At 43.0% G+C, this 14,401-nt stretch overlaps 1 protein-coding gene across 1 annotated transcript in view; it reads right to left on the bottom strand.

Annotated features, from left to right (window-relative positions):
- Positions 1 to 14,401, bottom strand: part of STAB2 (stabilin 2) — a gene marked incomplete at both ends in the record, with an annotated part of 80,221 nt that overhangs the window by 33,873 nt on the left and 31,947 nt on the right. The window contains 15 exons of the mRNA XM_084268150.1: positions 149 to 274; positions 1,358 to 1,489; positions 2,129 to 2,236; positions 2,350 to 2,442; positions 2,627 to 2,704; positions 3,632 to 3,746; positions 4,097 to 4,233; positions 6,826 to 6,873; positions 7,849 to 7,944; positions 8,690 to 8,785; positions 9,156 to 9,314; positions 9,515 to 9,608; positions 11,263 to 11,443; positions 12,676 to 12,787; positions 13,296 to 13,382. Coding sequence (XP_084124276.1) covers positions 149 to 274; positions 1,358 to 1,489; positions 2,129 to 2,236; positions 2,350 to 2,442; positions 2,627 to 2,704; positions 3,632 to 3,746; positions 4,097 to 4,233; positions 6,826 to 6,873; positions 7,849 to 7,944; positions 8,690 to 8,785; positions 9,156 to 9,314; positions 9,515 to 9,608; positions 11,263 to 11,443; positions 12,676 to 12,787; positions 13,296 to 13,382 — 1,662 coding nt within the window. The remainder of the gene's footprint in view (positions 1 to 148; positions 275 to 1,357; positions 1,490 to 2,128; positions 2,237 to 2,349; positions 2,443 to 2,626; positions 2,705 to 3,631; positions 3,747 to 4,096; positions 4,234 to 6,825; positions 6,874 to 7,848; positions 7,945 to 8,689; positions 8,786 to 9,155; positions 9,315 to 9,514; positions 9,609 to 11,262; positions 11,444 to 12,675; positions 12,788 to 13,295; positions 13,383 to 14,401) is intronic.

Genomic DNA, 14,401 nt, shown 5'->3' on the forward strand with positions numbered 1-14,401 from the left:
AAAACTCTGGTAGGATTATCCTTTGTGGAAAAGGCCTGCATTCTTTACTGGGAAATACAGTGCCTTGTATCCTTTACATTTTAGCTGTGTTTGACTGTATTTCTCTCTGGTGGGCCTTTTAAACCTCTGTATGAACAGAACCACTTACAGTGATCACGGTGTCATTAATATCACATCTGTTCTTCTGGATTTCCAGGACTTTTCCCAAACCATGAATAATTCCTTTGTCTGTTGCCACATTCGTGTAGCTTACAGGCGCGTCATTTATGAACAGCTACAAAAGAAACACAGTCAGTTAGAAAGTGGCAGAGCTGCTCAGGAGCTTTATGGTAACTGCAGCAGCAGTGGGTGCAAGGAGCGATGTGTAAGCCTCACTTCAGGAGAACTGAAGAACGCTGGTAACTTCAAGCACTTGCTCACACCCCAGTTCTGCCACGTTTACGAGCGGCGTTAGATGACATTAGGTGATTAGAGGCCTGTTGAAGTTTCCTAGCAATAGGATTTGTCAGAGCAGACTTTTTTACTGTGGGGTGTAAAGGCTTTGAAGTAGAAGCATAAAGGAAGTCAAAAGCTGGGTTTGCTGTCCATGAGGGATGATAGGCTTCAGAGAAGACCTCCCAGAAACTGCTCATTCAAGGACTATCATCATCTCGCTGCTAACCCACACTCCCATTGTCCCCTCCTCAGCAACAGACCCAAGTGCAGATGTTTCTTCGAAGGCTCTGCTGTGGGCAGAGCAAACAGTGGCAATGAAACTGCTTTGGTGAGAAACCTTCTGTCCCTCTTTGTCTATGCCCAGAGGGAGCTTTGGAACAGTGGAGGAGAATGACCAAGTTCCTTCTCCTTCTGGCTGTGCCACAGTTGGGTGTGTCACTCAATCTCTATGTGCCTGATTTTCCCATGAGTGGTGTTGAAAGGCAATTTTGTGTTTTTTGCTGAGGACTTCAAGCTCTTAGGATTCTAAGTGAGATAAATCCACAGAAAATAGAATTAATGTTTTATAATTGAAGGTAGGTTTCTAATAGCACTTGAAAGTCAGATTAATGACTTCTTTGCAATGCAGGCTTGTACCTACTAGAGATGTGTGTCCACTGCAGTAGTTTCTAAAATGCAATGTTTAATGGGAACAACATAATTGAAATCAAGTTCAATCGAAGATCCCTTCAAGGATGGCTTTGAAGTAAGCATGTCAGAGGCAGATGTTGCATTTGAGTGACATCTCTTGTGCTATTAATTCCCAGAAGCGGATGGGGGGTTCAGAGCTCCTTTTGACTGTGTGTTAGTTTAAAGTTGAAGCTGGATACGTTAAAACCAGGAAACCTGGTTTGTTTCTCTGAGCGAGTGCAGACAGTAGTACCTGGCCATTGTGGAGGAAGAACCCAACTTGGTAGGAGAACCCCAGCATGGTCTCCCTGTGCATGCCATTGTGCAGGTTGTTCTTCAAGAGCTTCTCATCCAGCACAACATGGTATCGGATTTGGTCTTCATCCTGCAAAGACACAATTAAATTCAGAGTTACATAACAAAACATGGGAAGTTCTTTGAGGGTAGCTATTCCCTCAGGGTATAAGTGAAACATAAATTGCCTGAATTGAAGGAGAAGCTTCTTCAGCTTGCAGGTTCTTTCACAGTTCTTACTGTGGAGCGTCTACATTTCTGTCATAATAGAACTTCTATTGATCCTGGGGGAATGGAAGGCTTTCAAACTGGTGGGATGACAGTTTACTTGTGCCTGGTAGTGTCACTTTCTGGGTATAGGATTGGGTCCTCAGCTTCCTGGTGGTAAATGGAGAAAGTAGGGATAGAGTGCAGTAGGACAGATATTTATGGAAGAGGCAGGGAAATACTAATGGCACTGTGCAAGTCATGGATGAAGCTTCTTCTGCAAGGTGTGATTCTTGATATGTGCATTTGATAAAGCGATTTCAAACAGAAGCAAATCAAAAGAAAGGTAAAGCCAGGAAAATATAGGTGGATCCATCCCTCCTCATCTTTCGTTGTGTTAAAAAAACCCCCAAACTATATTTGGACAACAAATCCCTCTTTCTATTTCTGTGTCCTTTCAATCCATCCACTTGAAACTGAGATGAGATACTGAGTTAAGACAAGTCTTATGGGCAATACGTACCAGAGTAGCAGACTTTTTATCCTTTAGGTAATTTTCTATGGCATCATTACTAGGGGCAAAGACTGTGTATGTGTTTGCAGCTTCTATTTCATTTGCCAGGCTGTATTGCTGTAGTGAAACACATAAAAAGCAATCAGAATGACCGCTGAAAATCCCACGCCAAGCCAAATACAAAGAAATCAGAGAATCGCTTCTATTCTTAAAAGGATGTGAAAGCTTACAATGATGTAGCCCCTGAAAATGGAGTAATCGGGCATTTGCTCTAGGCGGGCCAGCAGCCTTGGCATGACGGTGCTGCGGAGAGGTGTCAGAACCTGAAAAGGGAGCAGATATCCCACGTCAGTGCATGTGTGGTAGCGGCAGTGCTGTGGCAGCAGCTGCAAGGATCAGATGCAGGAGAAAATGCTGTTCTGTGCAGAGGCTGTTTTCCAAGAGTTATTGGTTATTTTCCTCTGCTTGTGGTGCAGAGGAACAAATCCTGCCTGTGTGGCTGTATACCTTGTCGATAACGTGTATGATCCCATTTGTGGATGCGATGTCACCAGCCACGATATGAGCGCCATCGAGGGTGAGGTTCTGAAAGAGGGAAAGGAGAAAGAGTTTGCTTTTGCGTGGTAGTAGCAGTGTATTCCTGGTGGTTCATGCTGTGGATTTCCACGCCTTCCCAAACGCTTGCCTGGGGCTCGACCATGGCTCTGCTCACGCCAGTGTGTACTTGCCCCCAGGGAACTGTGCACAGGAGAGGTGACTCTGAGACTTGGTGCTGTTCCTGTGCATAGACTGGCAAAGCCATAGGATTGCTTGCACTCAGGGTAGGTGTGCCCACCCATATTCTATGGCAAGTTGAGCTCCTGTGATGAGTCATGCCTTCCCATATCTGTGCAACTTTGAAGGACCCTACTCATGATTTTTCCTTCAGGAAAGTGAGGCAAAGGGAACTTCCTTCTCTTAATGGGGATGAAGTACTTAAATGTGCCATATGGGTTCCCAGAAAATCCTCCTCAGAACATGGAGTGCTAGATAAAAAGGTTGAGGGGGAAGGTCTGTCAGTTATCATCATTTACCATTGAAAATACCTTTGAGTGGTTTTGGACTATCAAGTTGCACACGTGGACATGTGTGTGGTATCACTGCTTCCTCCTACCTTCCTGGTTCCCTAAAATAAGCTATTGGGTTTCCTTGATGCTCCTTGTCTTAAATTAGTTCACACAGGCCGGGACTGTGCTTCCACTTGTCTCCAAGACTGTCCAGCATTTGCAGCAGTTACTGGGACATTAGGAATGAATAATATTGTGGACAAATTTCAGCTAGGTAAAGTGGTGGAGGAAATCAAGCTAATGTTTCTCCTGCAGGGCCAAATATCTGTTCCTTTAAATTTATGGCATGGTCTTTTTTAAAATACAGGTACATAATGTCTGTGTGGTTCTGTAATACAAGGAAGTTGGTGGCAGTGATGGTCAAGTTTCGGTGTATGATACCACAGTGGTTTGCAGGTCATCTCACCCCATTTTCTTTTGACAAGCGTAGAAAGTTGCTCTGTAGAGATGTTGGCAGCATGTCAGAGGATGATAAATTCTGGAAATCAGCAAAGCTGTAAGCTCCTGTCAATATATGATACCTAAAGAAAATTAACAGGATTTGAAGGTTTTGTATTTTCTCTTTGTTTTTCCAGATAAATATGCTTAGTGTGTCTAAAAGTGTGGCTTAAGCGGGACTTGTTTGTACCATATCTAGTTCAGCTAGATTCCAGTCTTAGCTTGGCCTTTAGATGTTTCTGACATAATACAAGTAATGGCTTTATTTGCAGTGGGGTTGCTACAGGGATTTATGCCCTTTTAACTAGAAAGGAAATCCTATGTCCCTCCCCTAAAAATATAAGAGCTGTGTTGCTCTAAAGGCCTCAGACCAAAGTCTTGTTTTGAGTGGAAAGCAATTTGTTATTAAAAAACACCCAGACCATTAACATACTTCAGTAGAGTTGGAATATTAATCTTTGACATCCAAAAGGCTTTCTCATCTTCATTCATGTTTTCAATTGCTTGAAGAGAAGGCACGAGGACAGTTAAGTTTGAGGTGTTAGACAACACTGAGTTTATTTCAGCCTCCTGCATGAAAGTAGAGAGCGTAAAATAATTAATCCTGAAGATGATCTATAAATAGCCCATGGTGACTTTTTAGCAAGGTGGAGCGTGTGATGTACTTTGTGACAGGCTTGGAGAGGAAAAACTATTATACCGAGCAATAACTTGAACAAAAGCACTTAGAGCTGTACAAATATGGTAAATGAGTGTCCGTTTTTTTTAACAGACTAGATTGCCAGCATTTAAAAGGCAGAAGCAATGTTTAGGTTGGAATTGCTTGTTATCCCAGAATCATAGAATGGTCTGGGTTGGAAGGGACCCCAAGGATCATAGACTTCCAACCCCCCTGCCGCAATCTCCAGGGCTGGATTTAGACAAGGTTGCCCAGGGCCCCATCCAACCTGGCCTTGAAGCTCCAGAGTTGGGGCATCCACCACCTCTCAGGGCAGCCCATCTTCCAGCACCTCACCACTCTCTCTGTAAAGAACTTCCCCCTAATATCTAATCTAAACCTTCCCTCCTTTAGCTTCAATCCATTCCCCCTTGTCCTGACATTGTCTACCCTTTAAAAAAGTTGATTCCCCTCCTGTTTGTATGCTCCCTTCAGGTACTGGAAGGCTGCAGTAAGGTCCCCCCGCGGCTTTCTCTTCTCTAGCCTGAACAAGCCCAGCCAGCTCCCTCAACCTTTCATGAAACACATTAAGTTACCTCCCACAACTGTTTGTCTCGTGGATTCTATTTTATGTACTTGAATGTTAAAAACAAAAAAACACATGGTGATAAATACTGTTGGTTACCACTAACTTTAAGTAACCTGCTTTACAGAGCACTCTGTGCTAGTTAATAGAAGGATTACGAACCATGAAATAAGAAACCCACATGACACAATGTTCCCATGGAATAAGATTATTTAACATGGCTGGGATTTTCCAAGATGTCCAAGGCATGTCTGTACCCACAAGCACTGCGGTGGGGCTGGCTGCTGTCAGGTCTGATTTTAGATGGGGGCTGCAGGCTTTGTAGTATGTGTGGACTGATTAATCTTTCACATGTCTGTATCTGCCTTAAAGATGGAGGGAGCTTCCACTGTAGAGGATTTTTCTAGTCATGTGGATTTTTTTGCTGGGTAGAAAAAGGAGAACTGAAGATCTGAATGTGATCGTGCTGAAGGAGTGGTTCCTCGAACTTTTCACAGGCTTTGTAACTTGCAATTTTTGATATTGCAAAACTTGAGGGAACCATATAAGCTTTGGGTTCTACCTTTTTGTAGCTGGTGGCCTGCCTGGAAGCCAGCTTGTTTTGGACAGTCCTTTGATACCTGTACAGAGTTTTAAGTCAAGAAGGGAATCTGCTCCCTTAAATAGCTGTGAATTTTGTCTCTGTTAAGACCATCTTTCTTTCTAACCATCATCACTGTCACCTTCCAAATATTTAAATACAGAAATAGCAACAGACTTCCCTTTTTCATCCTTCCTGGCCAGCAAGAAATATACTTGGGTTTGAAAATTTGTAAACATCACATTCCCGGTCAAGGATGAAGTTAAAAACACTGCAGATTGATATACCTCCCTCTTTGCTCATATTTGTTGCTACCATTATTTAATTTAAGAGACACTGTTTCTCTGAAGTGTAGCAGAAATTTCCACATCCCTGTTTCAATAGATTATACAGAATTCACTCCCTGAATTCCTCCACCCTGCTTCATTGCCTAAAAAGCACCTTAGCAGATGAACAGCCTTTCCTATTGTGCTCATTTCTTTAACTTCATAACTTCCTCTTTACATTGTCCACTGCTCCAGCCCAGGGCCAGGCAGATAATTGATTTAAATTAGCCACGGTGGCCTCTCTTTTAAGCAGCTCCCTGAGGTCCCTATTGCAATTAGGAGCTTTAATGATCCCCGAGCTGGCTAAGATTTGAAAGCATAAAAGCGGATAATATGCTGTGACTTCTGCTTCTGATACTGTTCATTAACATATTGCTGTTCCTCTCTGTTTGCGATCTCTTTGCAATACACTTATATGTAGGTTTCAAGCTCTCTGGGGGAGAAGCTGTTTTTGATCTTTATTCATACAATGTCAACCACAGTGGGGTAGTACCTCTAATGTTACTACTGACCTAGTAATAGATGACGGCACACCAACATAAAAAGTAGACAGTGAAATAAATCTGTACTAGAACTTTTTTTCCCCACCTAAATTGGTGTTTCTTCCTTATCTGAAACCAACAAGCTGTTCTGTTCCTTTATTCCCTGCACCTGGGTCAAACCCACACAGACCAAGTTTTTCCTCTCCTGGCCTGCTGTAGCAACAGCCCACTGGCTAGCCACACAGTGGCATGCAGCCCCCCTGACTCAGAGAGTCCACTTGTAACTTGCTCTTTGCTTGTGGAGCTTCCTTACTTGCCTGAATTTGGGATCAGAAATAGATTTTTCAGGAAGAAATAAGGAACCAGATGATAAGCTGTGCCATGACTAGTGGGCCTCTACTGTATGATGGGAATATTACCGTGAGGTTCCCATTTCTAAAAGCGAAAAGGCTCATTTTTTTTCTGCAGAGTTGAACATACTAAACAAAACCCCAAACAAACAACAAACATCAGCCATGAAGAGTACTTACATTAACCCATTGGTTAAATACAGCTGCTTCTGTTAGAGTAGATAACTCCTGATTAGAAACAGAAAGAGAGAGCAATGAGTATGTCTTGCTATAGCCTGCGTACAACCTACTGTCTCTAACCTGGCTGGTGTGACACAAAGAAGGAGGCTTCCTGTGTGTGTGAAAAGGGAGGACATTCATGTTTTTCTAATACTGATGCTTTTTGTTAATAGGAATAGTGAGTTACTAACTCTTGAAAATCAAGCCATCTATTACTGCTTAGGCGTGCCTGACTTTGGAATGTAGCATGCACTGATCTCAGGCTAAGCGTTAATTTCCTGGGAATGTGAACCTAAATCTCTTCTTCAATGCAAAATTAATGGGAAAAGAAAAAGTATGTTGTTTTGCTTGGTATTTGTACAGCATCTTATGTATCTTACATATACCATCATGCAAGTGGAGAGCCTTTATTTTGCCACAGTACTTTCAATAGAGATATATGACAGTATGAGCAGGGATGGCAGATAGTGATAAGAAACATAAGATTATTGCCAGTGGCTGCAACAGTTGACACTAATTTTTCCTATGTTGTTAAATGTGCATTTATTTCACCAATTTCTGCTCTGGTTTTATTTGCTTGCCAGTCAGCATGGTTTGTTTTAACATGATAAATTGACTGTTTCCATGGAGAGAGACCTCAAGGCAGAGCTTCAGAAGAGCTGGGTGCTGGCTGCTCCCAGCTGGGAAGTGAGTGCTTAGCACTTCTGTATGTTAGGCCTCTAGGGACAGTATTTTTTAATTTGTCTTAAAGACTTATGCTCAGATCCCTTAGGCCCCTTCCCAAGCTATGTTTTTCAACACAACTGGTAGTTTTTGTATCAGGCAAGAGGAACAGTTCCAGCAGGAACACTGTCAGCAGAAAGCACTGGTGGGCATTGTATTTTTCTACCTGTTTATAGTGGCATTGCTATCTCTCTGGTTAAGATCCAGTGTGAGAACTGTGCAGTAGATCCTGTGCTCAGAGAATATGACCTTCTTACTTACATCTGCAGCATTTCCATAGCATGTTCTACCATCTCCTTCATAGTCCTTTGGGCATACACACTCCCAGCCTCGTGAAGAGTCAAACTGACAAGTTGCCTTTGAACCAAAAAGAGGGAACTTGTCAAATACTCAGGAGACCATTCAACAGCACGGATGGCCTGCAAACTCTCTTCCTGATACACATTAATGTACAGACATAACCTTAGCAAAGCATCTTCATATCATCTTCCATAGAGACTTTCAACCTCCTGTAGGACAAGCTCCATCAGCTGAACTCACTAACTCCCTCACCTTCCCACTGTGTACTACGTGACACTATATGTAGGAACCTAAACCTTCTCTCCACATTTTCTTACTTCCTTCCTACATAATCTAGGTCCTGTTCCTTCACCTGACTACAGCAGACCCATCCTCTGCTTCCCAATGCTCTTTGCTTTAGCTCATGTCTCTGTGTCTTGCCTGAGGCTGATGCGGCTCTTCCAGGTCTGCTGAACACATGTGGCTACTGATCAAGCTGATAGATACCTGCATAGAGATGTGTGACTTGAGTAAATGTCTCATCAGACTATTGCATTCAAATTATAATTACTTGTAGAGAAGCAGCATTTATTTACTCCAAGTGCGAGATTAGTCTTTCTGTACAGCCCTTCCTGTCTGGCATGTGCCATATTGACGTGGTTCACATAATATTTTTGGTGCTTGTATCACTGCTTGGAAAGCTTTATTCCATCTCAAATAGAGATGGCAGGCTTGAAATGGCAAGGAAACTCTATGGTGTGTGCAGGAGGCAAGGTGTGATAAGTATCTAAATGCTTTGTTCAGGAAGTGATTAATTACTCACCAGATAATGACAATTTTCATTTTGTTCCAGGCATGAGTTTGTGGATATGCATTCAATTCCATCCCCCTGAAATCCATCCTTACATTTGCAGTCATTCTGTTGTTTTAATAAAACACAACAATTATTTAAAACTATTAAAATATTGTGCATATTCTAGCTGTGGTGATTTAGTCTCTCTGTGTTCCTGTGTAACTCCATTGACTTTGGTGGCATGATGCTGATTAATATCTATCTCCAGAAGACATCTACTAATGTACTTATTAAAAAGTATTTCCTGCCAGACTACCATGTAGGAGGAAGGAAGCACTGGGATATAGGAACTGAGGGAGATTGCTTTGGGTAGAGCATGCCATGTGGAAATGGGAGGGAAAGGAGAATTTTGGGAAGAAAACAGGGTATGAGGCACTGGCAGAGCAAAATGGGTGAGGGCTCTGCCAAAGGTGGCAATAAATACTAGACTACGTACCTGACCCGGCCCAACATATATGCAGGTGGCATTTTCATGGCACCCTGCCGTGGCAGGCAGCAGGCAGTTGTTGATGGCTGAACAGTCCCTTCCATCACCTGTCCATCCTGCCTGGCAAACACACGTGTGCTCTCCTGGGCCCGTCTGAATGCACTCAGCCTGGGAGGGATGGAGAAGCATCCATTCAGGACAATTAGGTGGCATTTGGCTTTAGATGTAAGGCTCATCGAAGCAACAGGAAAGAGCTTGAAACTGCAGTGAAAACTCTGACTCTTCCTTCTGCAAAAGCTTCTGGCCAAGCCTTCCTTATTGCCTACTGTTGTGTGGTGTCAGGCTCTGTGGGAGAAACATGTACTTACGTTGCTATTACAGCCACCTGGGTTTAAAGCAGCACAAGGATCAATTTTGCTGCAGCTCATGCCATCTCCCTCGTAGCCGGGTTTGCAAACACAGCTAGAGGGACAACAGGAGGAGGGAGGCATTAAATATGCTAGGACAGACGTAAAGTGAAGCAATTGTTTTCCATTGTAACATGCTATTTATAGGTAGTTTATAATTGGTAACTTTGGATTCATGATGGAATTAGCTTAAATGCATATATTACATATATTATGGAGTTTTCCCCCCAAATATCGCCAGAGTAAGTAAAGTAAAATCAGAGATCTATTCTCTGTGTGAGATCACAGAAACAGAGAATGGTCAGGGTCAGAAGGGACTTTAAAGATCATCAAGTTCCAACCCCTCTGCCATGGGCAGGGACACCTCTCACTAGACCAGGCTGCTCAAGGCCCACCCAACCCAGCCTTTAAAACTGCAGGGAGGGGGCAGCCACCACCTCCCTGGGCAACCTGTTCCAATGTCTCACCACCCTTGTAGTGAAGAATTTCTTCCTAATATCCAATCTAAATCTATCCCTTTCCAATTTAAAACCATTCTCCCTCATTCACTACGTGCCCTTCTAAAAAGTCCCTTCCCAGCTTCCTTGTAGGCCCCTTTCAGGTACTGGAAGACTGCTATAAGATCTCCCTGGAGCCTTCTCTTCTCCAGGCTGAACAACCCCAACTATCTCAGCCTGTCTCCATAGGAGAGGTGCTCCAGTCCTCTAATCATCTTTGTGGCCCTCCTCTGGACCTGTTCCAACAGCTCCATGTCCTTCTTATGTTGGAGAACTGGACACACTACTCCAGGTGGAGTGTCATGAGAGCAGAGAGGCAGAATCCACTCCCTCAACCTGCTGGCCATGCTCCTTTTGATGCAGCCCAGGATATGGTTTGCCTTATGGGCTATGAGCATGCATTGTTGGCTCATGTCAAGTTGGGGAGTGAAATTAATTCTGCACAGGTGTGATCTTTACAAAGGTGAGCTAATACCTCTAAATTAATTATGAGCTCACTGACACAGAAGAGAGCTCTCTCCCTGAAATGCATGCAAGAAAATGAGCCTCTTCTGTCCCTCCCTTTCTCTGGGTGTCACCCCAAAATTAGTCCCTATTGGAGAGAATTTTTTAAGCACTTAAGTTATGCAGCATCAGACATTCTGCTTTCTATGGTGACTCATTATGAACGCACTGCAGTGAGAGGCAAACTTGCCGTGTGTGAAGGTGAGGCAAGCACAAAGCAACTGTAGCAATAATGGGAGTTTGTGACCAGTCCTGCCAGGACTGGAGACCCCGTGTTGAAGTTCATGGTGTTGCAGCATACAAATTTTGCCTGAGGTGACTGGAGCGAGCTATCTATCCCCAAACTGCTTAAGGGTTCAATTGTTTTTCAACAAGGCTCAAACTCCTTGTTTGGTAAGGGATGCTTAGAAATAATCAGTTCCTTTGTAGATGTCGGTAGGAAGGCAGCCTTCTGACCAAGGGTCAGATCGGTATGCATCTAGCATCTGTTTATCAGTGTTAAATATAAGCACGGGGTAGGGCATTGAGAACTCTTAATTGCTATCTTGCAACTCAAGGTCGATGCGGCGCATGTTTAGGCTCACTTGCTGCATAGCAGTATTTCAGTGGCTGATGGTTGTGTACTGCTACAAGGTGCTGTTTTGATCAAATAAATAGGAAAGAGCTGCATCATGGTTACTGTTAATTAGATGCAAATTCCTGACTTACCTCACTGCACCATCGCTAAGCTGACAGTCTGCGTGTTCATGGCAGGACCATAAGGAGGGCTCGCAGAGAACAATCTGCTTATCACAGAGTTTTCCAGTGTATCCACTTCTGCACGATCCAGGAAGGCATATCCCATCGCTGTCTATTCGATTATCACACTTCCCATAAATGCAGAGGCACTCTAACAGAGATAAATTACAGTGTGAAGTTCCAGAGTGGTAAAATGTATCTGTCCTTGCACAGTGTTTCCTATGAAGCGGGTCCTTCTTTTTTTTTTTTCTTGATTCTAAACTTCTGTATTTTGAAAGCCTCACTTTTCTGTGGAACTTAGTCTCTATTTATCATTTCTGTGTCTTTTCAGGTGTGTTTTATGGGTAGTTATTTAAAATCTATTTTGTCTTTATAGTGAACTTACCTATCAATGAAAGTTACAGTACTTCAGAGAGGTAAAAACAAAATACAATATCCCAGGCTATTAAGGCTAAAGCTATTTCATTGCACAGTTCTGGCAGTAGGGGAAGTCTTTTCATGCTGAGTCCAAAATCCTGTGAATTGCACAGTGCTGGGTTAGTACACAGAGAAGCAGCACAGACCTACCAGCACTTTGCCAGGGCTGGGGTAATTAGTGCTGCTGGGAGGTGCAGCAGTGAGCCTGAAGGACATGGTAGATAAGTATTTTGCAATCTCGAGAAGTGACTAGTTAAGCCAATATGTGCTCCTTTGGCAGGACTGGAGCTTCAGCAGTACAACTTGCTATTATGGAATTTGTCTTTCAGGTTTTGTCCATGTACCTCTGAACCCTCAAGTGAGCTGTGTTTCATGAATGGCAGACTGTTTCACAGCAAAAAAGACTAAAAAATATTTTGTAGAAGGAAATATATCTATATCTGATATTGAATATTCTGTAGATTCTCAAAGGTCAAATGGTTTGAAAAAGCAGGATTAAATTTGTCAATATAGAGATGACTGATAGAACTACAAGCTATGCAGTAGATCAGAAATTACTCAGTACAGATGGTTATGAAGTGGTCCTAAACACAATCAGTTTATAGATCTAGTTGTTCTTAGATTACATATGTTTGTTGTTACGATCAGAATCTGTCTGTTGTGGGTGATACAAGGCAGCAATGGAACAGCAAAGATTTTTTGTTCAATCACTTATGTGAGGGAGACAGCAATGAGAAGAACAGTAAATAAAAGCAAGCTATGGCCCCTGCAGAAATCCCAGTGAAATAAATGAGAAGGTTTTCACTGGCTCTGGGCTTATGATGTATCTCTTTGAAAGAAGAAATGAAAGTATCCCAGAGAGATCTTGCCCATCCTCTGTAGAGACTGTTAAGTGAGCAGTTACATCCTACCTTAACGTTACTAGGGTCCAAAACAAATAGGCTGAAGAAGTGTGGCTGTACCCACCTTTATCACACTGAGGTCCGTATTTGCCAGGGTCTGAGCAGAACTGACAGCGTGAGCCGTTAAATGCCTCAGAGCAAATGCAGGTCCCATTTCCATCCAGACCATCCATGCACTGTGACATGAAAAAGTGGTGATTTCTATGTGTAAATTGAAATAAATCTCTATCGTCCCCCTGGAGAAGAGACTTCCATATTATGATTCTGATATACTACCATGAAGAACCTCTACTTTGATGAAAAAAGGTGTTTCAAAGCAAAAATCTACCCTGTGCTTGTACTTTAGTACTGTATTTTCTACCTTTGCAATTTTAAAATGACCTGGGTCATTACCCTGTCCTGCACACAGTAAAAGTATTGGAGTGGGTTGCCCAGCCCCGACCTTGTCTGTGTGTTGTCTATTGGCAGCACAGAAATCTGTGATTTGGACATCTGAAAGGAGACCAAATAATTTTCCCTTCTCTGTGTAACTGAACCTGAAATTCATGGCTGTCACTGGACATAAATGGAGTGTGCAGCACTTGCCTAACATTCCTGCTGCACAGAAATGCTTCAGGGACTCTTGGACCACAGCCTGTCCTTCCCCCCATGGGAGTGCAGGGTGCTGCCAGATGCTCTGCTTACCTGCCCGTTTCCTGAACAGGGTTTGGAGAAACCTCCAGGACATGGACTGCAGTCAGGGCCAAAGAAGCCTTTACAACACTTTGTTTCCTGTGAAATAAAGCAAACAGACTATTTTCTAATGTCCTAGTGATGAGACAGTGCACAAAAGACAACTCTATATTGTGTTTTGACTCTCTGGGAAGGCCTGGTAGAGGGTAACTGGCTCTTAAAAGTGTTGAACCAGAACCACCTCTGCAAAGGGCCTTGTTAAAAGCAAGGAGGGGTGTTGGCAGCCCAAGACAGGGATGCACAGGCCCCCAGATACTTTCCTTGCTCCTATCAGTCTCATTAGTGTCAGAAATCCCTGTCCCATCACCAGTTAGGAACATGTCTGCATGTGGGTACTCGAGATTTAGGCAATACACAACTCTAAATGTTTTTCTCTTCTGCGTCTTTTGTTTTAATCATGAATTAGCTGCTTGATGAATTTATTTATCAAGAGCACAGAAAGTGTATTAGGAAAAAGCCCTCATTTATATATGTGATTCATGGGAAATAGGAATTAGCCAAAGGCTCTCAAAGTGTATGGATTTGTAGGCATCTCTGCTTTTTGCTTAATGGTTGTCATGAAATGCAGAAACCTATTTGGAGCTCCAGGAGCCAGAGAGCTCTAAGTACTTCTCAGGAGCGTTGACTTCTGCAATGACTAGGCTTGTCAAGCAGAGCAAGTGTGTTTTTTGGGAGTGTTCCCTGTTCATTATTACCCAGTATTGTGTGAAGTCCTGGGATGGGAGGGGTTGAGACCAGGGAGGGACCAAGTGTCGTCTTCATGAGTGAAGCGGTATGGGTCAATGACAGCATTTAGGCATGGAGCCTTGTGTGAAAACTCCTGTGTTACAGAGTATGAGAGTGCTGTCAATAATGTATGGCAGCTAAAAAAAGCTTGCTGTAATTTGCCTGGTATTTTGCTCTAAAGTTTACAGTAGCTCTTCTCAATGTCCCCCTGTAGAAGCTACATTGACATCTCCAACCATCTCCCAACTCCAAAATGAAAAGTTCACAATGCAGGAGACAATATTTTTTGAAAACTTTAATATACATTTGTCCTGGGTTTGGCTGGGATCTAG

The sequence above is a fragment of the Gallinula chloropus genome, assembly GCF_964237585.1.
Source record: "Gallinula chloropus genome assembly, chromosome: 1".
Lineage (NCBI taxonomy): Eukaryota > Metazoa > Chordata > Aves > Gruiformes > Rallidae > Gallinula > Gallinula chloropus.